At 33.2% G+C, this 26,466-nt stretch overlaps 1 protein-coding gene and 1 long non-coding RNA gene across 2 annotated transcripts; both read left to right on the top strand.

The window, feature by feature from the left end:
* The first annotated feature begins 2,296 nt into the window (after positions 1-2,296).
* On the top strand, positions 2,297-3,937 carry LOC121204944 (uncharacterized). Its single transcript, XR_005900088.1, has 4 exons — positions 2,297-2,444; positions 3,220-3,287; positions 3,489-3,672; positions 3,757-3,937. It is a non-coding gene; the product is annotated as an uncharacterized lncRNA (long non-coding RNA).
* Positions 3,938-21,181: 17,244 nt separating this feature from the next.
* Positions 21,182-22,400, top strand: LOC107888737 (interactor of constitutive active ROPs 2, chloroplastic). The gene is made up of 2 exons (XM_041075912.1): positions 21,182-21,527; positions 21,787-22,400. The coding sequence occupies exons 1-2, from the start codon at positions 21,182-21,184 to the stop codon at positions 22,398-22,400; spliced, it is 960 nt and encodes a 319-aa protein (XP_040931846.1).
* The last annotated feature ends 4,066 nt before the right edge of the window (positions 22,401-26,466 follow it).

Genomic DNA, 26,466 nt, shown 5'->3' with positions numbered 1-26,466 from the left:
ATTAGTTTAATAGTTAACATCGATAGTATTATGGTTATAATAGTTACGATCTTTTTCTTAAAAAATTCTATTCAATATAATGAATTAAAAGAGATGTTTTGAAAAAAAGTATGTCAATATTTTAATTGAATAGTCAAAAGTATTAGTTATTTGAATTAACTGATAACATTATAAAAATAAGGATAAATTACATCCATGATCACTCTAAATTAAATAAGATTTGTCCTATTTTGGCCACTCCATTTTTTCTTCATTTAGTCGCTCTAAATAAGATAATTGTGTGAATTAGTCACAGATAAATTACACACATGATCACTCTAAAATAGAGTCTGTCCTATTTTGGTCACTCTATTTTTTTTAATTTAGTCACTCTAAATAAGATAATTGTGCAAATTAGTCACTATTGTTTAATTTTCGTTTTCTTTTAATGGATTGCTGACATGGCACATTGAGTGATTGGTGGGTGGCATTTTTGGTTGACTTTTGACTAAAGTTTAGGGACATGTTTAGAATTAGTCCAAAACTTTTCCCCCTAGACTTTATAGAAAGGTCCCTAAGCTAGAGTCAAAGGTCAACAAAAAGAATATTATATGTCAATTACTCAATGAGCTAATGTGTCATATTAACAATCCGTTAAAAGAAAACAAAAATTTTAACAACGGTGACTAATTCACACAATTATCTTATTTAGAGTGACTAAATTAAGAAAAAAAAATTGAAGTGATAAAAATAGAATAGACCCTATTTTAAAATGATTATAAATATAATTTACCCTCAAAATAAATCAACCAAAATATATCAAATTAAAAACATCAAATCTTGAAATTGAGCATAATAAAAGTACCAAAACTATACTTTGAAGACAAAAGAAATAGATTATAAACGTATAGATGAAAGAAAGACAAAGAAAGAAAGATAGGAAACTAATTCAAATGTAATCAAGTGATTATAAAAGGCATGGTCTAATATAATCGTGAGGTCAATTTTACATTTATGATGGATACTTTTTTCTTGTTGTATTTTGAAAATTTTTATTGAGTTAATCATTTGATCAAAGAGTAATTTATTCATAGAATAGTTCGTTTAAACGAATTAAAAAATTCTTATATACTTATCACATGAATCGTCACTAAATTACATCAAAATTTATTTAGAAATTTCTTCATCGTATCTTATAAAGCTCTCAATAGCTTTATCATTGATTTATAAAAGTTTAATCGGATCGCATCCAAATTTCTATGGCTTTACTATTAGCCTCTCATTGAATGACACATGTTTGGAAGGGTTTGTGTCAAAGTCCAATCTTTATATGAATTCGCTATCGAAACTTTACTCAAACAACTTTCATGATTCGCCAACACTTTTAACCATTATTAACATCTTTCAACATTTTGTTCGAGTCTTTCGATTTTTTACACTAATTTTGTATCAAAAGTTTTGAATTAGATTCTGAGTTTTAATAAAATAATTATGATATCTTTTATATCTATTATACGATTCATGAATATTAATTCTTTTAAAGTCTGTGATTACTCTTTTCAATAATATTACCATCTACAGTTTAAAATGGAGTTTTCATCATAATGCTAAACGGATATAATATATATAAATACATAAGAATTTTATGGTTAAATTTCTTGCATTCTATGAAGATATATATCCTAAATGTCGTTTTATCTTTGATGTTGGCAATATTAGGAGGAAAGACGACAAAGAGTAAGATGTCATTTGAAATGGTTGTAATAAGAGTTCTAAAATAAGGAATATGGCACGTGGATGAGGATCGTGAGAGAGTGTAGTGTACAGTTTCTTTTAATGTTAAAGTATCTTATAGGTTCTTGTGTTATAAAAACTTTATCAAATTAGTTAATTTATTATTAAATATATCAATTTAATTCTTTTATTATTAAAAATAACTAAATAAATCCAAATTATAACAGAATTAATATTTATTGTATAAAAACTATCTTGAAAATTATTATTTTTAATTGCAATTAAATTTCAAATAAAAAATTTCATTTATAGAACTATAAAAATTTTAAAAATATTAACTCTATTAAATAGTAAAAGGTTAGATCTATTCCAATTTAATCTTTTTTGATTCTTTTTAACAATACAAATATTAAATTGATCCATATAATATTATAGGGACTAATTTAATTAGATTCCTATAATAGAGGGACCTATTAGGTATATTCACCTTTCTTTTAATAAAAAATTCACAAGCTTTTCTGTATATGAAAACGTCCCAATGAGAGCCATTGTTGCCATTGCTTACCAAAAAAGAAAAAGTGAAACAGGGAAATAAAGAAGGAAAGATTTTTATTACACTTTTGTTTTAGGGAAAATGAGACAAACAGTTGAATTCTCAAATAGAACTTAACATTGTCTGTTTTTTGTTTTTTCCAAGTCGTTTTCTTTTTCAAGCTAAGCCATTCTTTCAGGTAAAAGTCAAGTCTTTTTTTCTTTTTGCTTGATATTTGTGTTGTTTCATGTTACATTTCATTATTGAGCATTGTACTTTTCTTAGTATTTGATGTTTTTGGTAATGTTTTCAATACTTTCAGTATGATTTTCTCTCTGGGTTTTGCTTATCTCCTTTTTTCTGTTTCATTTTCCAAGAAAATTCCATTTTCTCGAGAAAGAAAATTCATGGCTTCCTTTTTCTTTTTTTATTTTTTTCTGCAAAGCTTGTTTACAGCTAGCTCTCTACTACCCGGAGTTTAGTTTTCTCTGATAACTTTTTTTGCTCTTTGATCCTTGAAACTCTGTTTTCTTCAAGTTCATCTTAAATTTTTACATTAAAAAATTGCGAAAAAAAGAGTAGTTTTCTTTGATTGGATTCAATGAATAAAACATAATTTTCATTAAAGACAAAATGATTCACTTTTTGGTCCAAAATCATGATTTTCATTTCTGGTTTCAATAATGGAAGGACCCAAAAAAGATAATACAAAGTGGAAACATGTTTCTTTTGTTTTGCTTTGTTTTGTGTAATGATATTTAATTGAATTCATTTGATGGCAACCTTATTTTGTTCCTTTGTTTTTAAATTTTGTCTCAATTGGTTATGGTTGGTGGTAGTGGATGTGTTTCTCATTGAGTTTCTTTGAAGGAATTATTTGCATTATTTGTTTGTTAGTTAGGTCCTTCATACATGCATATATGTATATATATAGTTTCTTAGTTGATTGAACTATTTTCATGTTTTTGAAGCAGAGGACATATATTAATCCTTCCTTTTTTTTTATTCGACTGGGGGGATTCATGCAAATTCCGAAAGCAAGGTACGATCAATTGTCAGTTGATCTAATTATTGCATTTTGATGATTTAGATTGTAAAGATTTATATGTCATATTGTTAGAAATGGTGCAACCATCGGCTTCTTGGCTTGACCAGCCGTTTTAACTGATGGTCGAGCCATATGATGCACTGTGTTGTTTTAGGCTTTTAGCCATAGGCTTCATTGGTTTTCATGTTATGACAGTAGAATAAGCTCGGTGGTAGTGCCTCGGAAAAAATCTCCTATGACACCACAAACTGCTCGACAATTGAAGATACCCGAAGCCAATTCGGGTTCTGTTTCATCGCCAAATACGGAAAGTAAGGCGTTGAAATTCCGAAGTCCTAAGGTTACTAAGCATAAAGCATTGAAAAGTCCGGTGTCTGAGGTATTCTTTAGTCACTTATATTATAAAACATTTGGTTATTTCTTCACAAGCTTATGTGATTACCATTTGTTGTATGTGTTCTAGAAGAATGAACCAAGCTGAGTGACTAAACTTGAAGCATAGCTTGATCAACTCCAAGGTGATTTGAAGAAGACAAATGATCAGCTATGTAACATCCCGATTTAAGGTCTAGTCGGAACAGTGGTTTCGAGATCACAAATCTGACTTGAGAAAATTTATTTTTATTATATTTTTATGACCTTCAATTTCATGGGGTGAAAATTTCGTTCGAAAATTTTGACGTTTGGGCACTTAATTTGGTCAAAAGGACTAAATTGTAAAAGTGCAAAACTTGAGTTCTAGAAGCTAGATGTGTCTAATTGCTATGAAATTTTAAATTGGAGGTCATTATATAGTAATTAGACCATTGGTTAATTTTTTAGACAAAAATGGACATGAAATGGGTGAAATAGAATATTTTTAAGTTAGGGGCATTTTGGTCATTTGGTAATTAAAATAATAAAAAGGAAAAATAAAAGCCAAATTTATGCTCATATTTAACCTTTGGCTGAAATTTGCATGGACGCCATGGATAGGGTTTTGTTCAAGCTTTACAAGCTCAATAGTAAGTCCGTTCTTGCATCGTTTTTAATGATTTTTACGTTTTTGAAATCCTCGTAACAAGATCTAGGTATTTCTACCATTTATTTGAACAAGGGTTGATGTTTAAAAATTTACCCATGTGCTACATGTGTGTATCTTGATGTTTAAGGGAGGAATATGAATGTTTTTTGTGTGTTAAACGACTTTTACTAAGTAGTTTTCGGTGAAAACGCTAAAAAGGATTGATTTGTAAAAGTTATAAAATTTGTCATATAATTGTGATTTAATAGAAATTGTGGGCTGCTATAGTTGTGAAAATGATTCGGCTAGGCTTAAAGTACAAAGAAAATGAATAAATTTCATTTTACGAGCCTAGGGGCAAAATGTAAATATGACAAAGTTTAAAGGAAAAAACGTAATTTTTTTATAATATAATTTTTGGGTCACAATGAATAATGTGACTAATTAGTAAGCTAATGTGATATTATAGATCAAGGAAAACGAGAATCGGACTTAGATCAGGGAAAAACAAGTATTTGACTGTTAAGTACTTTTTTCACCATTTTTGGTATTGATGTAAGTTCATACGATAATAATAATGCAATGTTACACTCGAATGTTAATGCTTGATATTACAAGAATTGTAAGTACATGTGTAAATAATGTGACATTATAGCATGTTTTGATGTGTTGATACTATGTGATAAATATTTTACCATTATTATGTATGTCATGCTTAATAGTGGTTATGAAATTATGAATAATATTATGGTTGCTATCCACGATGTCACGAGCAAGTGTGATAGAGGTGCTATGTGCAAGTGAAGAAAATCTCGTTTGAACCTTAGGAATAGTTTAAGATACAAGTGACATGTCACTAGGAATTAAGGAATCCGAACTCATTGAGCGGTCTGGGTTCGTGATATATATGTGACATTTGAGCTCATTGAGTGGTCTGAGTTCATGATGTATGATATACATGTAATTTGGTTCCAGGTACTGGTCTTGTGTGTAATACCCCTACCCATATTCATTGTCGGAATAGGGTACGATGTATTACCGGAGTTTACGAATTCATTTTACGCATATTCTTCGGGCTAAATCCATTTTACACATATTCTTCGGGCTACTTTGAATTACGATGTAATACCCCTACCCGTCCGGGCTAAATCCATTTTACACATATTCTTCAGGAGGGCTATATCAGGATAGGATCACCCGTCTGGGCTAGATCCTTTTTACCGTCAATTCCTTTTCAGAGATCCATCAAATTTTCCTTTCATTCAAACGGGATTTCTTCCCATTTTATCAAATATATCAATGTTTCATTAATTTTCATACAATGAACATTCAAATCATATTCACATCAATAACATACAATCTCAAGCAATTTAAGAATATAATTCAAGTTACACGAACTTACCTTGATACTTGTTCGTGTACAAAAATCTACTAATCCTGAACTTTTTCCTTTCCTCGATCTAGCTTCGTATTTGAATCTTCTGGATCTAAATAAATAAATTTAATTATCAATTTAATACATTTCATGTTCATATGCAACATTCTCTATAATTCAACTATTATTATTTATAGTTTATTCAAAGATGTCTATTTGAGTCATAGTCACTAAATTATTTATAACTCGAGATACAGAACTCTAAATTAAGATCCGTTCATTTTCCCTGAAACTAGACTCATATATCTTATTACCATAAAATTTTAAGAATTTTTAGTTTAACCAATAAATACAGTTTATTCTTTAAAGTCGTCCATGTTCTGCTGTCTGACAGTTCTGACCCTTCTTTACTAAAAATTAATTATCTCTTCATACAGAATTCAAATGATGTTCTTGTTTGTTTCTCTTAAAAATAGACTCATTCAGGATTTTAGACATATAAATTTAAGCCCCTAATTGCTTTTATTAAATTTTTTATGAATTTTCAAAGTCAGAACAGGGGAACCCAAATTCATTCTGACCCTGTCTCACAAAATTCATTATATCTCAAAATTTACAAATCCACTGCTTACATTATTTCTTCTATGAGAAACTAGACTCAATAATATTTAATTTCATATTTTTTTCATCTTCTAATTCAATTTTGTAAAATTTATGGTGATTTTTCAAAGTTAGTCTACTGCTGCTGTCCAAGCTGTTTTTGTGCAAGCTGTTTATTACCATTTTTCCCCTAGGCTTTTAATAAATGATAATTATGTCCCTACTCAATTAGTCTCTCAATTGAGCTGATTTTTCTCAATTAACATTTTATTCTATCACCTTAAACTAGTTTAAAACCTTTAGGAATCAGAATTTCAGCAATAGACTTTAATTCTAAGCATTTTCACAATTAGGTCCTAAAAATCAATTTCTATTGAAATTACCTAATAAAATCATCTAATAAACAAATTAAAGCTTTAATTTCATTCTATTTCATCATAAAATTACAGCACTCAACCATGGTGACTTTCAATTTCATCTATGAAATCAAAAACTAATGAATTTAATAGTTGGACCTAGTTGTAAAAGTCTTAGAAACACAAAAATTACAAGATAAAGGCAAGGATTAACTCACTTGGTGCAAAAATTATGAAATTACAGCTTATAGAACCCTCCCATGGCGTTTTTAGCTGCTGGAATTGAAGAGAAATGAAGAGAAATCTAGATATTTCCTATTCCTAGTTTTATTTAGTTAATTTTGCAATATTCCAATTTTCCCCTTAATTTATCAATTTTCCTGTTGATTTCATGCCCTTGCCATCCAGGCCAAATAAATTTTGGGTCTAATTGCATTTTAAATCCTTTCTCATTAGACTCTTAAGCTATTTAATCATTCTAACAATTTTACACCTATTACAATTTAGTCCTTTTCATTTAATTGACTACCCAAACATTAAAATTTCCTAACGAAATTTTAATACCACATTACTAACATTTCATAAATATTTATAAAATTATTTTCGACTCAGTTTTACGAGATAGAGGTCCCGATACCTTGTTTTTACCCAATTTCTTCAATAATTTCTTTTTCTAACTAACCACTAAATCGGTAAAATTTTTCTATCAATATTTTCATACGATTTTCCTATCATATCAATTTTCATACAAAAATATTAAAATAAATTTCTCTTTAAATCAGATTTGTGGTTACTAAACCACTATTCCGATAACTTTGAATTTAGGCCATTACAACTCTCCCCCCCTTTAAGGATTTTCGTCCTCGAAAATCTTACCAGTAAAGAGATTTGGGTATTGTTTCCTCATTGCCTCCTCCGGTTCCCATGTCGCTTACTCAATCCCGTGCTTTTGCCACGATACTTTCACCAAATTTATCTTCTTATTTCTAAGCTCTTTTGTCTCCCGTGCCAATATCTTGACTGGTTCTTCACTGTAAGTCATATCCGGTTGAATCTCCACTTCTGTCGAAGAAATAACATGTGAAGGATCTGATCGATATCGTCGTAACATAGATACATGAAAAACATTATGGATTCTATCAAGTTCCGGTGGTAATGCCAATCGATAAGCGACTGGTCCAATTCTTTCTATAATTTCATATGGCCCGATAAACCTTGGACTCAGTTTACCCTTTCGACTGAATCGGAGAAATTTCTTCCAAGGAGATACTTTCAGGAATACCTTGTCACCAACTTGAAATTCAATCTCTTTTCGTTTAAGGTCGGCATATGATTTTTGACGATCGAAAGCTACTTTTAGACTATCTCGAATATCCTTTACTTTTTCTTCTGTTTCCCGGATCAAATCAACCCCATGTATCTTCCTTTCACTGAGCTCTGTCCAATATAACGGTGTTCTACATTTTCTACCATACAAAGCTTCATATGGAGCCATTTTAATACTCGACTGATAACTATTGTTGTAAGCAATTCAATCAAAGGTAGATACCTCTCCCAATTACCTTCAAACTCTAGTATACAACATCAGAGCATATCTTTCAATACTTGAATTACACGCTCAGATTGACCATCTGTCTGAGGATGAAATGCAGTGCTGAAATACAACTGAGTACCCAAGGCTTCTTGCAATTTGTCCCAGAAATAAGACATAAATCGGGGATCTCTATCTGATATAATGGAGACAGGCACTCAATGTAGCCTGACAATCTCAAATATGTACAGTTCAGCTAGTTTATCTAAAGAATAATCCATACGTACCGGAATAAAGTGAGCTGACTTTGTCAATCGGTCAACAATCACCCAAATAGCATCTTTTTTCCTCGGAGACAAAGGTAACCCCGATACAAAATCCATAGTAATTCTTTCCCATTTCCATTCTGGTATAGTAATTGGCTGAAGTAATCCCGAAGGTACTTGATGTTCAGCTTTAACTTGCTGACATATTAAACACCTTGATACAAACTCAGATATATCACGTTTCATTCCCGACCACCAGTACATCTTTTTCAGATCATTATACATTTTTATTACTCCCCGGATGTACAGCCATAGTACCGCTGTGAGCCTCGCATAGAATCTTTTGTATAAGCTCTGAATTCTGAGGTACACATACCCTACCTCTGAATAATAAACAACCATCAGAACCAATCTGAAATTCAGAATCATTACCTGACTCACACTGTGCCCGTTTAACCTGTAACTTCTCATCATTCTTCTGAGCTTCACATATTTGCTGTAAAAATGTCAGTTTAGCTTTCAATTCAGCTATGATTGAACCATCATTAGTCAGTGACAACCGGGTATTCATAGCTCGTAAAACAAACAAAGATTTCCGGCTCAAAACATCAGCTACAACATTAGCTTTACCCAAATGGTAATCAATAATCAAATCATAGTCCTTTATCAGTTCAAGCCACCTGCACTGTCTCAAATTCAAATCTTTCTATGTCATCAAATATTTCAAGCTTTTATGATCAGTAAAAATATAACATTTCTCACCGTACAAGTAATGCCTCCATATCTTCAGCGCAAATACAATAGCAGCTAATTCAAGATCATGTACTGGGTAATTTCTTTCATGTGGTTTAAGTTGTCTTGAAGCATAGGCTATTACTTTACCTTCTTGCATTAAGACACAACCTAAACCATTTAATGAGGCATCACTATAAATAACAAATTCCTTACCCGGTTCAGGCTACACTAATACAGGTGCTTTCGTTAGTAGATCTTTCAATCGGTTGAAACTCTGCTGACATTCATCAGTCCACTCGAACTTTATATCTTTCTGCAATAATTGAGTCATCGGAGAAGCTATCATAGAGAATCCCTGTACAAATCTCCAATAATAACCAGCTAAACTCAAGAAACTTCTAACTTCAAATACATTCTTTGGTGGATTCCAATTGACAACAGCTGAGATTTTACTTGGATCTACCCTGATGCCTTCGGCAGATACAATGTGTCCAAGAAAACCCACTTCTCGGAGCTAAAATTCACATTTACTGAATTTAGCATATAACTACTTCTCTCGCAAAATTTGCAACACAATTCTCAAATGTTCTGCATGTTCTTCTTCATCCCGAGAATAAACCAAAATATCATCAATGAATACTACTACAAATCTATCTAAGTACGGTCTGAATGTCTGGTTCATCAAATCCATGAATACTGCAGGTGCATTACTTGCCCAAACGGCATAACCAGAAACTCATAATGCCCGTACCTGGTTCTATAGGCTGTTTTTGGCACATCTGACTCTTTTACTCGTAACTGATAATAATCTGATCGAAGATCAATCTTTGAAAACATAGTAGCACCTTTCAGTTGATCCAATAAATCATCAATCTGGGGTAACGGGTACTTATTCTTTATGGTTACTTTATTAAGCTACCGGTAATCGATACACAATCTCAAAGACCCGTCTTTCTTTTTCACAAACAGAACCGGAGCACCCTAAGGTGAATGACTCAGTCGGACAAAACCCTTGTCAACAAGTTCTTGCAACTGTGTCTTTAGCTCATTTAATTCTGTAGGAGCCATCCAATACGGAGCTATGGAGATCGGAGTAGTTCCCGGAATCAAATCTTGTAATAGCCTGAATTTCAACGATGTCGAAAATAGTGGTTCGAGACCATCAAATCTGAAAAATGAACTCGTAAATTATATTATTTAATATTTACGAGCCAAATGTAGTTTTTAAAAGATTTTTGGAATAGTAAATTGTGTTTTATAAAGATTTATTTGGTCAAGAAAATGAGAAAAAGAGGTATCGAGATCTTGATGTTATAAACCGAGTCATAAATATTTTCATAAATATTTACAGAATTTCAATAAGGTAGTATTAAAATTTCGTTAGAAAATTTTGACGTTTGGGTGGTCAATTAAATAAAAAGGATTAAATTGGAAAATGTGTAAAAGTTGCTAAAAGGATTAAATAGCTCAATTGTCAAATGAGGAAGGACCTAAAGTGAAAATAAGCCCAAATGAGATATTTTGAGCGGCAATAGCTGAGAAAAATCAGGAAATGGGTGAAATAAGGGCAAAATTGGAAAATTGCCAAAATTAGCTAAATAAAAATGGGACTAAATTGGAATATCTAGAATTCCCTTCATTTCTCTTCATATTCATCAGCTGAAAAACAGCCATAGAAGGGGGTTCAAGCTGGTTTTCATGCTCAAGCTTCATGTAAGTTTAATTCTTGCTTTCTCCTTGAAATTTCTATTTTTTGGAATTTTACAATTGGGTCCAACTTACTATTTCATTAGTTTTTGATTCCATGGCTAATTTTTAAAGTTTTTATGGATGAGTGCTGAAATAATATGATGAATAATCATAGAATTGAAGCTTTACTTTTGGTATATGATGATTTTATCAAGTAAAATTGATGGAAATTCATTTTAGGACCTAATTAAGAAAGAGTTTGGAATTAATGTCTAATGCTAAAGTTCTGATTTTTAGGGGTTATGAAGAAGTTTAAAATGATATACTAAAGTATTAATTTAGAAAAATTAGCTCAATTGAGGGTTAATTGAGCAAGGACTGAATTGTATAAACTGTGAAATTTGGGGCAAAATGGAAATCAACATTTTTCACTAAAACTGTTTTGGATAGTAGCAGTAGTGTAACTTTGAAAAATCACCAAAAATTGTATAAATCGAATTAGAAGATGAATAAAACATGAAATTAAAGCTTATTGAGTCTAGTTTCTTATAAAAGAAACAATGTAAGCAATGGAATTGTGAATCATGAGATATAATAAATTTTATGAGACAAGGTCAGAATAATTTCGGGTTCCCCTGTTTTGACTTAGGAAAATCATAAAAAATTGGAGAAAAATAATTAGGGGGTTAAATTTATATTTTTAGAATCCTAATGAGCCTATTGTCCATAGAAACAAACGAAAACATCATTTGAATCTTGTACGAGGATATAATTAATTTTTAGTGAAGAAGAGTCGGAACTGTTAGACAGCAGAACAGGGGTAACTTTAAAGAATAAACTGTACTTATTTGCTAAACCAAAAATTATGAAAATTTTATGGTAAGAAGATATATGAGTCTAGTTTCAGGGATAATTATAGGATCTTAATTTGGAGTTATATAGCTCTAGATATAAATAATTTAGTGACTATGGCACAGATGGACAGCTTGAATATTCATAAAAGTAAATAATAAAGATTATAGATAATGTTGCTTACAAGTGTGTTATACACATTAAGGATGTGGAATAGAGAGGAGGAGGAGGAAAAATATATATGAATATCCAGCTAGCATGGCTAATTTGCATGTTCTAGGCTTAAGGACTGAATTGAACAAAAGTAAAACTTCAGGGGGTAATTTTGTAAAAATGTCAAAAATGACCAAATTGAAGGGAATGAATTTTTTTTATTATCTAAATTAATAAATTGAATGAAATTTTCAATTTAAGATTGGGTGAAAATTGGGAAAATGGTAAATTACCAAAATGCCCCTTAATCTTGATATTTCTACAATTTCGCCAAGTAAGTTCGTGTAACTTGAATTATATTCTTAAATGCTTGAGATTGTATGTTTTTTATATGAATATGATTTGAATGTTCATTATATGGAAATTTATGAAACATTGATATATTTGAAAAAAAAAAGGGGGAAAAAAATCCCGGTTGAATGGAAGGAAAATTCGATGGATATCTGAAAAGGAATTAACGGTAAAAAGGATCTAGCCCGAACGGGTGATCCTATCCTGATATAGCCCTCCCGAAGAATATGTGGAAAATGGATTTAGCCCAGACGGGTAATCTGAATTAAGGTCTGAATTTAGCCTGGGCTGGTAATTCAGATCCAAGCTCATTAGAGTAATTGTCGTTGCAGGGGATTTAGCCTGGACCGGTAATCCCGACAATACTCTATGAGTTTATATTACAGGGGATTTAGCCTGGACTGGTAATCCCACTATAAGGATGAGGTTCGCGGGAGTGTGCTCTCTGATATGGAATGTGTAAGACCATGGTTGAAAGATACCATGGCAACCTGATATGAATTGTGTAAGACCATGGTTGAAAGATACCATGGCAACGTGATATGAAATGTGTAAAACCATGGTTGAAAGATACCATGGCAACATGACGGGAAAATGAATAAGACCATGGTTGAAAGATACCATGGCAACGTGATATGAAATGTGTAAGACCATGGTTGAAAGATACCATGGCAACCTGACATGAACTGAGTAAGACCATGGTTGAAAGATACCATGGCAACATGACGGGAAAATGAATAAGATCATGGTTGAAAGATACCATGGCAACATGACAGAAAACGAGTAAAACCATAGTTGAAAGATACTATGACATCATGTCGAAGATAAATAAGATCGAGGAAGAGAAACGCCAAGATATCTATTGAACAATCGATATTCAGGTAATATGTATCAGATGGAATGGTTATATGAAATGGTTGGGTGAAATGTTTACAGGAATTGGTCATATGGAAATATATGTACAAAATAGTTGTATGAAATAATTAAGAACATAGATAAATGAAATAAGTATAGGTACATGGAATTTAATTTATGTTAATTTTAATACGAACTATTACTGAAATAAATATATACAAGATATAAGGAAATGATGGTGCATGAAATATTGATATAACAAAATGAATGATATATGCTTATGAAGATTCAGTAAGAGAATAATATATTTTGTGACATGTACATATATAATTATCTTTGATATGTTGATACAAGGAAATTATGTAAGTTAAGACTATTATTAAACTCAAGTGTGATCTGTTGAGAAAATAGGTATATCAATGTTGAATTTATATGAAATATGTGCAAGTATACTAACAATGTTGTTGTTTGACGCTTAGACAAGTGCCAAACTATTGATTGAATGGTAACATGTTTAATTATAAGGAGCATTGAAATGGTAAGTACTTAGATGAAAATATAATTTAAGATTTTGCGAAATTTTTTTATGATCTCGATTTTATTCCAGTTGGTTTCGAATGTATGGTTTGGGCTTCGAGGGCCCAATGTTATGATTATTTCAAAATATGAATAATAAATGACTCAAAATTATCTGAAAATGTTCAGTAAACTCCGGTAATGCCTCGTACCCTATTCCGGCAATGAATACGGGTAGAAGGTGTTACAAATCTATAAAAAATTCCACTTCTCTTTCTGGTGGCAACCCTGGTAATTCCTCTAGAAACACATTGGAAAATTCACATACTATTGGCACTGCCTGTATCTTTGACTCAGATACCTTGGTGTCAAGTACATAAGCCAAGTAAGCATCATACCCTTTTTGACATACCTCTGTGCTGTCATTACTGAAATCACATCAGATAACCCCTCTGTCTGATCAGATTTAACCCGGAGCAACTCTCCATTCTGACATTTTAGCACAATATATTTCTGTCTACAATTTACTACTGCATCATGCTGGGTTAACCAATCCATGCCGAATATCACGTCAAATTCATCAAATGGTAGTAACATCAAATCAGCCGGAAAACAATAACCTCTTACCATCAGTGGAGAATTTTTACAAATTTTATCCACCAACACAGACTGGCCCAGGGGGTTCGAGACTTTAACCACAATTCAGTAGGTTCAATAGATAATTTTTTAACAATTGCAAGTTTAACACATATATATATATATGAATGCGTAGAACCAGGATCAATCAATGCAGTAATATCAATATCAAGTAAAGAAAATGTACCAGTAATAATATCAGGTGCTGAGGCATCTTCTCTGGCACGGATGGCATATGTCCTAGCAGGTGCTCATGCTTCAGACCTACCTGCAATATCTTTCGTAGCTCCTCGACTACCACTGACATTACCAGATGGTCGAGGTGGTCTACCTCTCGAAACTAGATTACTCGGCTTCGATATCTGTTCAGCTTCTTTTTCACCCCTTTCTGGACAATCTCTGAGGAAATGATCAAAAGAACCACATCGGTAACAAGCCCCGCTCTTTAATCGACATTCACCAAAATGAGCTTTATTACAGTACTGGCATCTCGGCTTAGGAGTACCAACACTACCAACACTGGTCACTAATGGAGTGGAAGGTCTTGGATTAATGCATTGAGAACCTGGCTCTCTACCTGAATACCTAGTGGCTGAGGTAGAGTGATCCTGGTACTTCTTCAATTTCTTTAAAGCAGAAAACTAGGATTTTCCCATCGGTCTTTTACTAAAAATTTGAGCTTCCCTCTCAGCCTGTTTCTTTTCTTTGCTCAATCTTATACTTTATAAGCTCTCTCTGCCAATGTAGCAAACTTTCGAATTTCAAGAATTCCGATCAATAGCTTAATGTCTTCATTCAACCCTTCTTCGAATCTTTTTCACATTTCAGCTTCTGACTGTACCCATTCTCGAGCATATTTACTTAATCGAACAAATTCTCTTTCATACTTAGATACCGATCTATTGCCTTGTTTCAGCTCAAGAAATTCTTTTCTTTTCTGGTCAAGGAACTTTTGGCTGATATATTTCTTTTTAAATTCATTCTGAAAGAACTCCCATGTAATTTCTTCTTTCGGAACAACTGAAGCTTTAGTATTCCACCAATGATAAGCTGTGTCTTTTAGCAGTGAGACGGCACATTTCAGACATTCTTCTGGTGTACAAGATAATTCCTCCACAACCCGAGTAGGATTTTCTAACCAGAATTTAGCCCGTTCGAAATCATCATCAACTGCTGCTTGAAATTCTTTGGCCCCATATTTTCGAATTTTATCTACTGGAGCTTTCCCTTTTCTGATAGATTCAGTAGCTGTACCTTGTGGGATTTCGGGAACCGGTGGAGGAGCAGGAGGGGGAGCTTGAACTTGCTGCACTACAGGGTTAGTTCTTAAGTATTGACTAAACCATTCATTCATCATTTGAAAGAAGGTTGTTTTTGCCTCCCCCCCTCGACCTTCTGTCTCGGGCCTTCTACTGCTAGTTTCTTCTCTTTGTACTGAAGCCGGAGCATGACTCCCAGCTTCCTCAGATTGAGCTCGGTCAGTAGACATTTACTATAAGAAAAACACATCTTAAATGGTCAGGAGATATCACACTATCAATAATAATTTAAATGGCATGTATAGCTAATCCCGTATTTGCTACATCGGTCCTAGAATCGGCTAAACCATAGCTCTAATACCAATAAATGTAATACCCCTACCCGTATTCAATGCCGAAATAGGGTACGATGTATTACCGGAGTTTACGAATTAAATTTTTTTTAACTCAATATAACCCCTTTATAGATACCTAATCTTCCCTGAAATTTTAAACCAAAAACAATCCACATCAACCAATCCAATTCAACATATTTTCAAGATAAATTCATGCATATTTATAAAATAACGTCATCACATACCCAAAACCAAGATTTGTTAGCTATACCAATGACTAATTCTACATTCATTTCACAGAATCATTTACTTTATTAGCTTATACATGCCATTGATTTCCAAAATAAAGTTTCTTTATATACCGAAATCCTGATGTTGATAGTGTGATGTGTCTCCGACCAAATCCGACCTCCGAGCTCTTAACACTACAAAACAGGGAAAAAGGAAACGGGGTAAGCACTTTGTGCTTAGTAAGCTCTTGTAACAAGAATTATACTTACCTAATATTTTCAATACAATACAATAAACATTCATATATCCATTCAATGCATTATTACCCTAATATGCACAAACTCAATATTCCAGTTAGTATAATAATTTCCATGTACCAATAATATTTACCATGATTGATGAGCTCATCAATACCATGATTTCCATTTCCTTGTTATTTTTCCATATTTATCCCGTTGAATTTATTGGAATTTCGATGGATTTTTCAGAGGTACACTTTTAGTGTACAATTCCGGGTCCGTCAATTCATATTCATGTGCCCACATTTCCATTTCAGAGAGCACACTCCCGCGAACCTCAACCTTGCAGTGGGATTACCAGTCCAGGCTAAATCCCCTGCAATATAAACTCATAGAGTATTGTCGGGATTACCAGTCCAGGCTAAATCCCCTCCAACGACAATTACTCTAATGAGGATCTGAATTACCAGTCCAGGCTAAATTCAGACCCTAATTCGGATTAGCCGTCCGGGCTAAATCCATTTTACATATATTCTTCGGGAGGGCTATATCAGGATAAGATCATCCGTCCGGGCTAGATCCTTTTTACCGTCAATTCCTTTTCAAAGATCCATCGAATTTTCCTTTCATTCAAACGAGATTTCTTCCCATTTTATCAAATATATCAATGTTTCATTAATTTTCATACAATGAACATTCAAATCATATTCACATCAATAACATACAATCTCAAGCAATTTAAGAATATAATTCAAGTTACACGAACTTACCTTGATACTTGTTCGTGTGCAAAAATATACTAATCCTGAACTTTTTCCTTTCTTCGATCTAGCTTCGTATTTGAATCTTCTGGATCTAAATAAATAAATTTAATTATCAATTTAATACATTTCATGTTCATATGCAACATTCTCTATAATTCAACTATTATTATTTATAGTTTATTCAAAGCTGTCTATTTGAGTCATAGTAACTAAATTATTTATAACTCGAGCTACAGAACTCTAAATTAATATCAGTTAATTTTTTCTGAAACTAGACTCATATATCTTCTTACCATACAATTTTCAGAATTTTTAGTTTAGCCAATAAGTACAGTTTATTCTTTAAAGTCACCCCTATTCTGCTATCTGACAATTCTGATCCTTCTTCACTAAAAATTAATTATTTCTTCATACAGGATTCAAATGATATTCTTGTTTGTTTCTATTAAAAATAGACTCATTCAGGATTTTATACATATAAATTTAAGCCCCTAATTAGTTTTATTCAATTTTTTATGATTTTTCAAAGTCAGAAAAGGGGAACCCAAATTCATTCTGACATTGTCTAATAAAATTCATTATATCTCAAAATTTACAAATCCATTTCTTATTCTATTTCTTCTATGAGAAACTAGACTCAATAAGCTTTAATTAAATATTTTTTTCATCTTCTAATTCGATTTCTAAAATTTATGGTGATTTTTCAAAGTTAGTCTACTGCTGCTGTCCAAACTGTTTTTGTGCAAGCTATTTATTACCATTTTTCCCCTAAGCTTTTAATAAATGATAATTTCGTCCCTACTCAATTAGTCTCTCAATTGAGATGATTTTTCTCAATTAACATTTTATTCTATCACCTTAAACTAGTTTAAAAACCTTTAGGAATCAGAATTTCAGCAATAGACTTTAATTCTAAGCATTTTCACAATTAGGTCCTAAAAATCAATTTCTATTGAAATTACCTAATAAAATCATCTAATAAACAAATTAAAGCTTTAGTTTCATTCTATTTCATCATAAAATTACAGCACTCAACCATGGTGACTTTCAATTTTATCCATGAAATCAAAAACTAATGAATTTAATAGTTGGACGTAGTTGTAAAAGTCTTAGAAACACAAAAATTACAAGATAAAGGCAAGGATTAACTCACTTGGTACAAAAATTATGAAATACCAGCTTAGAGAACCCTCCTATGGCGTTTTTAGCTACTGGAATTGAAGAGAAATGAAGAGAAATCTAGATATTTCCTATTCCTAGTTTTATTTAGTTAATTTTGCAATATTCCAATTTTGCCCTTAATTTATCAATTTTCCTGCTGATTTCATGCCCTTGCCGTCCAGCCCAAATAAATTTTGGGTCTAATTGCATTTTAAATCCTTTCTCATTAGACTCTTAAGCTATTTAATCATTCTAACAATTTTTACACCTATTACAATTTAGTCCTTTTCATTTAATTGACTACCCAAACATTAAAATTTCCTAACGAAATTTTAATACCACATTACTAACATTTCATAAATATTTATAAAATTATTTTTGACTCAATTTTACGAGATAGAGGTCCCGATACCTTGTTTTTACCCAATTTCTTCAATAATTTCTTTTTCTAACTAACCACTAAATCGGTAAAATTTTTCTATCAATATTTTCATACGATTTTCCTATCATATCAATTTTCATGCAAAAATATTTAAATAAATTTCTCTTTAAATCGTATTTGTGGTTACGAAACCACTGTTCCGATAACTTTGAATTTAGGCCATTACATTATGTGTCTTACCGGTGGCTAGGTAGTCCTGAGTGGTTCGGATACATGACAGCTTGTGGGAGCAGCCCGCGTAATTACACCCTGACCTATAGCTTATGCTAGCAGGCCCGTGAGTAGCTCCATTGTGAGCGTTACATGTTATGAGGTAGCTTTAGCTATGTGTATATGTATGGCACTTATGTGCAAGTTTTCCGTGTATCTAATAGCATTCCAAATGTTCAACGGGTAGTTCAAATAATGATTTGATGATAGTCCCAAAAAGGGTATGTCAAAGACAAGAATGAAAATGTGAAAAATGTTGAAAGGGTATAGGTATGTACGCTAAGTTTATGGTTATTGAGATTTTTAAATGTCAAGACATTGGTGAGCTAAGATGTATGAATTATGATTATGAGTTTTGTTGCAATATCATGCTAAATTACATTGTAATTGAACATGGAATCCTAATATGGTGGGTTCATGATTAGTTGAAAATGAACTTATGATAGTTATCATTATATTGCATTAAAATAGTTTTAGACAACAGCAGTAATTTGACTTTGAAAATCCACCAAAAATTGTGGAAATCGAATTAGAGACTAAATAAAATATTAAATTAAATCTTATTGAGTCTAGTCTTACATAGAAGAAACCTTGTAAGCAAAATAATTTCATATTATGAGATATTTGAATTTTCGTAAGACAAGGTCAGAATGATTCCAGATTCTCTTGTTTTGACTTTGGAAAATCACTAAAAATTGTAAAAAAATAATTATGGGTTAGAATTTATATGAATAAATTATTAATGAGTCTATTTTCAGGAGAAATAGACAGGAACATCATCTGAATCTCGTATTAAGATATAATTATTTTTTAGTAAAGAAAGGTCAAAGCTGTCAAATAGCAGAATAGGGGTAACTTTGAAGAATAAAATATACTTATTGGCTAATCCATAAATTCTAAAAATTTCATGGTAGAAAGATATATGAGTCTAGTTTTAAGTTCTTTTAACAGATCTTAATTTATAATTTTTTAGCTCAAGTTATAAAGAATTGAGTGACTATGACTCGAGTGGATAGCTTGTCATGAATATAAGTAAAAAGTGCAAATATGATTGTGTTACCTTGAGATCATGTTGTGAGAATTTGTAGAAGCACGCATACGGACTTACTTAGCTTTAAATCTTACTCCCCTTCTTTTCCCATCTCTTATAGGTTAATTTAGCTAGCTCGGGTTGGAGATCGTCGGATATGCTATCACACTATTAAGCTATCATGTTGGGTATAAGTGAATCCAAATCCCTTTAAGTTTATGGCACGTATAGGGACTTGGTTATTTGCTGTATGAGTCATTCTGAATTGGTTAAATGTATTGGCTTGTGAAGGCTAAAGGTTGGATGTAATTTGTAGCCATGCAAATTGGCTTTATTGGCTAATTGGTTGTAAGCCCATATAATTATGCATGTGCATATGGCATTGTTTTGTGATGTGATTTATATTTGCTTGATATATATATATAATGGATATGAATTTATTCATATGTTAATGCCTTTTGAGTGTGAATTTAGCATGGAGTGATTTGGTAAAGCATGATGTTGTAATGCATGATAGATGATTGTGTGAAAATGATACGTTATTGCCTAGTGGTAGTTTATTTATGCCATGAAATGTACTATTGTAGTTGTGTTTGAGTATGTGCAAATAAGGGTGACAAATGACTTGGTAAATAGCCATTTTCTTAGCCACATGGGCAAAGACATGGTCGTGTAGAGGACACGGCCTTAGCACATGGGCGTGTGACTTGGCCGTGTGACCCTATTTCAATTGATCACATCATAAACAGAGAGTTACACGGACTGAGGACACGGGTGTGTCCCAAGCCACACAGGCGTGTGTGACCACACGGCCTACCCACACGGGCGTGTGACTCCTGTTTTGAAGAAAAAAATTTTAAGTAATATGAAAGTTCCGAAAGTTCTCGGTTTAGTCCCGAACCACACCCATTGTATGTTTTGGGCCTCGAAGACCCATATAAGGGACGGTATGCATGTGAATGAAAATTTTTAAATTTGAACTGAAATCTATGTCTCGGCTTTGTACGAATGCTTGTGTTTAAGTCTGGTAACGCTTCAAACCCTATCCCAGCGTCGGATACTGGTAAGGGGTGCTACAAGCTAACTGTATCTGAGTCGTAGAAGAGATTGGCCTTACAGGAGGATGAGGAGGTGAAGAAAGAGGTATCGATAATGTCGGCTAAGCTTGAAGAATCCAAACGACAATTGATGGAAGTTTCTGTTTTTGAGGATGATTGAGTGGAAGAAATCTGTAAAATCTCGAAAGATCGAGATATAGCATGGCAGTCCGAACTTAAGGCTATCCAGAAACAACACTCAATGGATTCAGATGCATTGGTTTCTGCTATGAACGAAATTCAAAAGCTTAAAGTTCAGCTTGAAAAGGTCTATAAATCTGAATCTACTCAAATGAAGCATACTGAATCTGCACATGCTAATATTCAGAATATGAAAATTGAATTGACCAAAACTCTTTTTTTGGTCGAAAAAATCAAGTCCAAGCTCACTGATTGTGAAGAATCTGAAGCACAGGGTCTTGAACTTGTTAGCAAAACCCGAATGCAACTTGAAGTAGCAAATAAAATGATCGAAAATCTATATTCCGATGCAACCAAAGAAACTGAAGCTTACAACATGTTACTATTGGAGTTGGAACAATCAAAAGGTAGAGTTAAGTCATTAGAAGGACTTGTTAGAAGTTACAAGTAGAACTGGTTGGTAATGGCTGCATTAAGGATCCAGAACAACAAAATGAAAAAAATAATAGATAAAAAGGGTTAAAACCGAGCTTAATTTTGTGAAACTTAAAATTAGTCAATTGAGATCAGCATTGGATAAAGCTAAAGTGAGATACCTAGAAGAATATATCAAAAGCACATTGCAAATTAGGAGTGCTTATGAACAAGTGGAATGTATAAAAACAGAGTTGTCCCAAAAAGAAGCCAAACTCAGGGCCGAATTAACTAGAACCAAAGCCAATGTTAAAGAATTGAGACAAAAAAATAAGGGTCTTCGAGAATCCAAACTTGCGGCGAAGTTGAAGAAGTTAGAGTTCGATTTGAAAAAACTGAAAGATAACTTGATCGTCAATGAAACAGAACTAAAGACCATGACCAAGCAAAACAAAATGCTCAAAAGGGAAATCGAGAGTAAAATGAAGAGTGATGAATCGGTTGTTGTGTCGTTAGAAGCATCAAAAGTTGTAGAGCAAGCAACATTGATAAGAGTCAGATATTTAACTAAAAAAATCGATAAATTTAACCGAGGAGCAGCTCGATTGACTGAAGAGCTTGAATCAGCGCAAGCAGCAAACACATCAATGGAAGCCGAGTTGAAGAGACTTAAAGTGCAAGCAAATCGATGGAGAGAAGCAGCTACTGCTATGTTGTCTAACAATGGGAAATATTCAGACAAGACAATACCTTTCGATATAACCATCAGATCACCGAAATGGGAAAGCATCGATGGTGACGACGATGATGGCGATTATTTATCGAAAGAGAAGAACAATATGTTGAGAAAGATTGGTGTGTTATAGAAGAAAGGTCAAAAATAAAGATTATTGTATTTGCATTTCAAGTTTGCATATAATTTTGGTATAAATTATGTTTATTTTAAAACAATGTAAATCATAAGTTTTGATCATATTTGCTTTTCTTTTTAACCCATAAATAGGAGGGTAATACTTTAAGGGCACTTGAACCCACATCCTCTTACATTGAAAACATATATTGCATTCATTCAAATACCTAATCGTTCTTATCAAATTAACATATATTGGTACAGTTTACGTAGTTGTAAGTTGATCGAAGTGGGTAGAGTCTAAATGCATTTACTACTTCATAAAAGATAAATTGCACAAATAATATGAATTATTGCTATAAAAGTAAAGTATAGACAACCTAGAATGAGAGCAACTGTAACATCCCAAAATAGAACCTAGTCAGAATAGTGGTTTCGGGACCACAAATCCGACATCAAACTATTTATTTTATGATTATTATGAGGCTTAGAATATGACTATATACATATGTTAAACTTTCATGAAGAAATTCTTTGAGTAAGGTGTTCAATTGGAAATTAGGGACTAAATTGAATAAATTGCAAAACTTGAATTCTAGAAGCAATTTGCATGAAATTGCTTTGGGTTATGAATTACAAGGTCTTGGAGAGAATTTTCCCAATTTTTAAATTTTTAGACAAAAATGGGCTTGCATGGATGAAATTTTAAAGAAAGGGCATGAGGGCATTTTGGTCATTTGGCTTTTTAATGAAATAAAATGGGAAAAATCAAGCCAAAATCAGCCATTCTTCTTCTCCATGCTGCCAAAATTCTCTTGTCACCATATCTAGGGTTTTCAAGCTTTCCAAGCTCAATAGTAAGTGCTCGTAAGCCCCGTTTTTAATATTCTTTATATTTTTGAAATCCCGGTAGCTTGCTCTATCCATTTTTACCTATATTTCATGCTAAGGTTCATGTTTAAAAATTTACCCATGTATGAGTCACTTGTATTTTGATGGATTATGGAGGAACATGAAAGATGAATATGTGTTAAACATCTTTTCCAAGGTGATTTTCATGAAAAACCCTTGTAGGGACCATTTTGCAAAAGTTGTAAAATGTGTGGTAGAAGTGTGAAAATAATGGAAAATGAGGGCTACCATAAGAAGGAAAAGTGTTCGTCTAGGCTTGGGTAAGGTAGAAATTGCATGTGTTTCATTATACGAGCTTAAAGACTAAATCGTAAAAATATCAAAGGTTAGGGGCAAAATGGTCATTTGGACCAGGGGTGAGAATTAGACTTGTGATGTATAATTTTGGGTATTAATGATATAATTTTGTTGTTATAGACCTTGAGGAACAAATTCCGGAGGTCGATCGAGGTAAACGCAAGGTTTCGGAATAACTGAAACACAACTCTGAAACAAATACCAGGTAAGTTCGGATAATTTAAAGTAAACCCCTAATATGCATAATTATATGATTTATGAATGCATGATGATTGCATTTATTATTGGCATGAAATATCATAGAAATGCATATTTGATGGTAACATGTGAAAAATGTCTCGGTTGAGGTTGAAAAAGGGAATTCGATGGATAAACCCTGATTGATATGTGTAACGAGATCCTGTATGTGTTGCAGTAAGGATTTAGCCCAGACGGGTAATCCATTGATCTCAATTCTGAAAAGGATCTAGCCCGGACAGGTGTTCCTTAAATGATCGAGCCTCCCAAAGAATATGTGTGCATTATGGATTTAGCCCGGACGGGTAATCTGATTAGGGTCTGAATTTAGCCTGGACTGGTAATTCAGATCTGAGCTCAGTAAGGGTGTTTGTCATATTAAAGGATTTAGCCTGGACTGGTAATCCTGACATCACCTTATGAGTTCATAAAATGGGGGATTTAGCCTGGACTGGTAATACCGCCATAAAATGTGAGGTTCGCGGGAGTGCAAATATGTGAAATGATCATTCGTAAGAATTGACGGTTAATGGGTATTCCATCGAGATTTCCTAGAAACTAATCAGGATTAATATGATATATGTCAATAAGATGATGAATGATGAGTTCATCTACATAAATTGCGTGATGCTTTGTTATGTGACTAACTCATTGATTAAGTGCATGTGATAGGGAATCATTTCATAATTGATGATTTCATGATTTAAATATGGATGTATGATAATTATTCGGTAAGTTTACTTTTCGGTTATTCGAGCTTACTAAGTATGTAAATGCTTACCCCTGTCTTTTTCCCTATCTCCCAGAGCTCGAGGACTCATAAGGACTGGAAGACAATTGGAGAGTCGACACACTATCAACTAGTCAAGCTTTGTTATAAAGACATTTTTATTTTGTTCAATGGTATGTATAGGATATTTGAGTATTTTGTTATATATGTGTCATTTGATTTGCCAAATGAAGGCATGTAAAAATATGTTTATCTTTTTGTATATGGCCATGAAAATTGGCTTAATTAAAGTAGGCTATGATCTACGAATTTTTGTATGGTTTTATTTACAAGTGATGGGTTGTTACCAATTTGCAATGAGTTACATGAACGAGCAAATTTCGGACGAATTAAAGTGACATAGAAACCCATAAACACTAAATGGGAAATAACTTTTCATGTATGAAACTAATGATATGAGGTTTTCATATAACTAGTTTTATCAAGATTATTTACAAGTGTATAATCATGTTTTCCTTCGAACTTGGTAACTACTAGGTATAAGGAGTAGAAAGGGGTGACTTAAGGCTTGGAAAATAGCCTATTAGGGTCCACATGGTTGGACACATTGGCGTGTGTCTAGGCCGTGTGTGACACACGGTTCTTTTCCACGGGTGTGGGCTATGGCCGTGTGTCCCCTGCACTTAAAATTTTAAATAAAAAATGCACACGAGTATGCCACACGGGCGTGCGTCCTTGCCGTGTCTAAAAGACAGTGTTGTCCACGGGTAGGCAGCACGGGCGTGTGCCACGGCCGTGTTGATAAATCAGTGTTTCCCACGGCAGAAGGGCATGGACGTGTCCCAAGTCACACGGGCGTGTGAGTCCACACGGCCCATCTAAACGGGCGTGTAACACTTTAAGATAAGGAAAATTTTTCTGAGGATCCCAAGGTTTATCGAACGTGCCCGAATTTGTCCCGCACTGCCTCTAGGTATGTTATAGGCCTCGAAGGCCTAATAAGGGATGAGATATTCATGGTTGAAAGGTTTTAAACTTGAGCAAAAAAAATTTTGCGACCCAAATAGTGTGTTATAAGTGTAAAGCCCCGGTAATGCCTCGAACCCTATCACGGCGTCAAATACGGGTGAGGGGTGTTATAGCAACATGTAGATCTGCACCGATAAGACATTGAGCCAAGTGTTTTTTTCCGTAATTGAGTGAGGAATAGATGTATCATTGAACTAAAAACATTTTAACAATCTTATGCTTCAATAATAAATAATACCCTTCACCTCCACATGATTGAGGAACCAATATAAGTGTTGAGTGTTCATTTCTCTCTCCCTCCTCATAGAGGCTCATTTTCATGTTTATAAGGTATGGTCCACTGATGTGACATACTAGGGGTAATTAGGCGCCATGCGTGGAAACACGTTACCCCTTAAGGGTGACACATATCCTTAGGTGCCCTCAAGAAAATGTTGGTGAATAGGGGAGAGCGAGCACGAAAGTGGCTAGCTGAACTATACCTTGTGGACTAGGATAAGTGATGAGCACACGTGTCCTTGATAGAAAAGTTGGTTTGGGTCAAACATTCAGTCAGTTTATAGCATGCTCTATATCCTATATATAACAACTCTTCCCCCGCCTTGTCGAAGGAGAATTATAAAATGACTCTTCTGAGACAAGCTTACACGAACAAGTCTTGCAGTTGAGGCTTGTTATATACATTTTATTGTAACGTGTCCCCAAGCATGGCTCATAGTTAGCCGTAATACGTCACATCAGTGTACCATGCCTTATAAATACAAAGATGAACCTCTATAAGGAGGGAGAGAGAAATGAACACTCAACAATAAGTAAAATGAGATGATATCTCACCCAATAGCTTTGAGAAGTTGATTCATGTAGCCTTTCCACATTT

Source organism: Gossypium hirsutum, chromosome A08 (assembly GCF_007990345.1).
Source record: "Gossypium hirsutum isolate 1008001.06 chromosome A08, Gossypium_hirsutum_v2.1, whole genome shotgun sequence".
Lineage (NCBI taxonomy): Eukaryota > Viridiplantae > Streptophyta > Magnoliopsida > Malvales > Malvaceae > Gossypium > Gossypium hirsutum.
The sequence above is the reverse complement of the archived record's forward strand: the minus strand, read 5'-3'. Positions and strand labels throughout refer to the sequence as shown.

Bases quoted from the DNA above. Each gene is read 5' to 3' on its own strand.
- LOC107888737 (XM_041075912.1), top strand. From the start codon at position 21,182: ATGGATTCAGATGCATTGGTTTCTGCTATGAACGAAATTCAAAAGCTT. The intron at 21,528-21,786 runs GTAGAGTTAAGT...GTATAAAAACAG, and splicing joins GGAGTTGGAACAATCAAAAG to AGTTGTCCCAAAAAGAAGCC.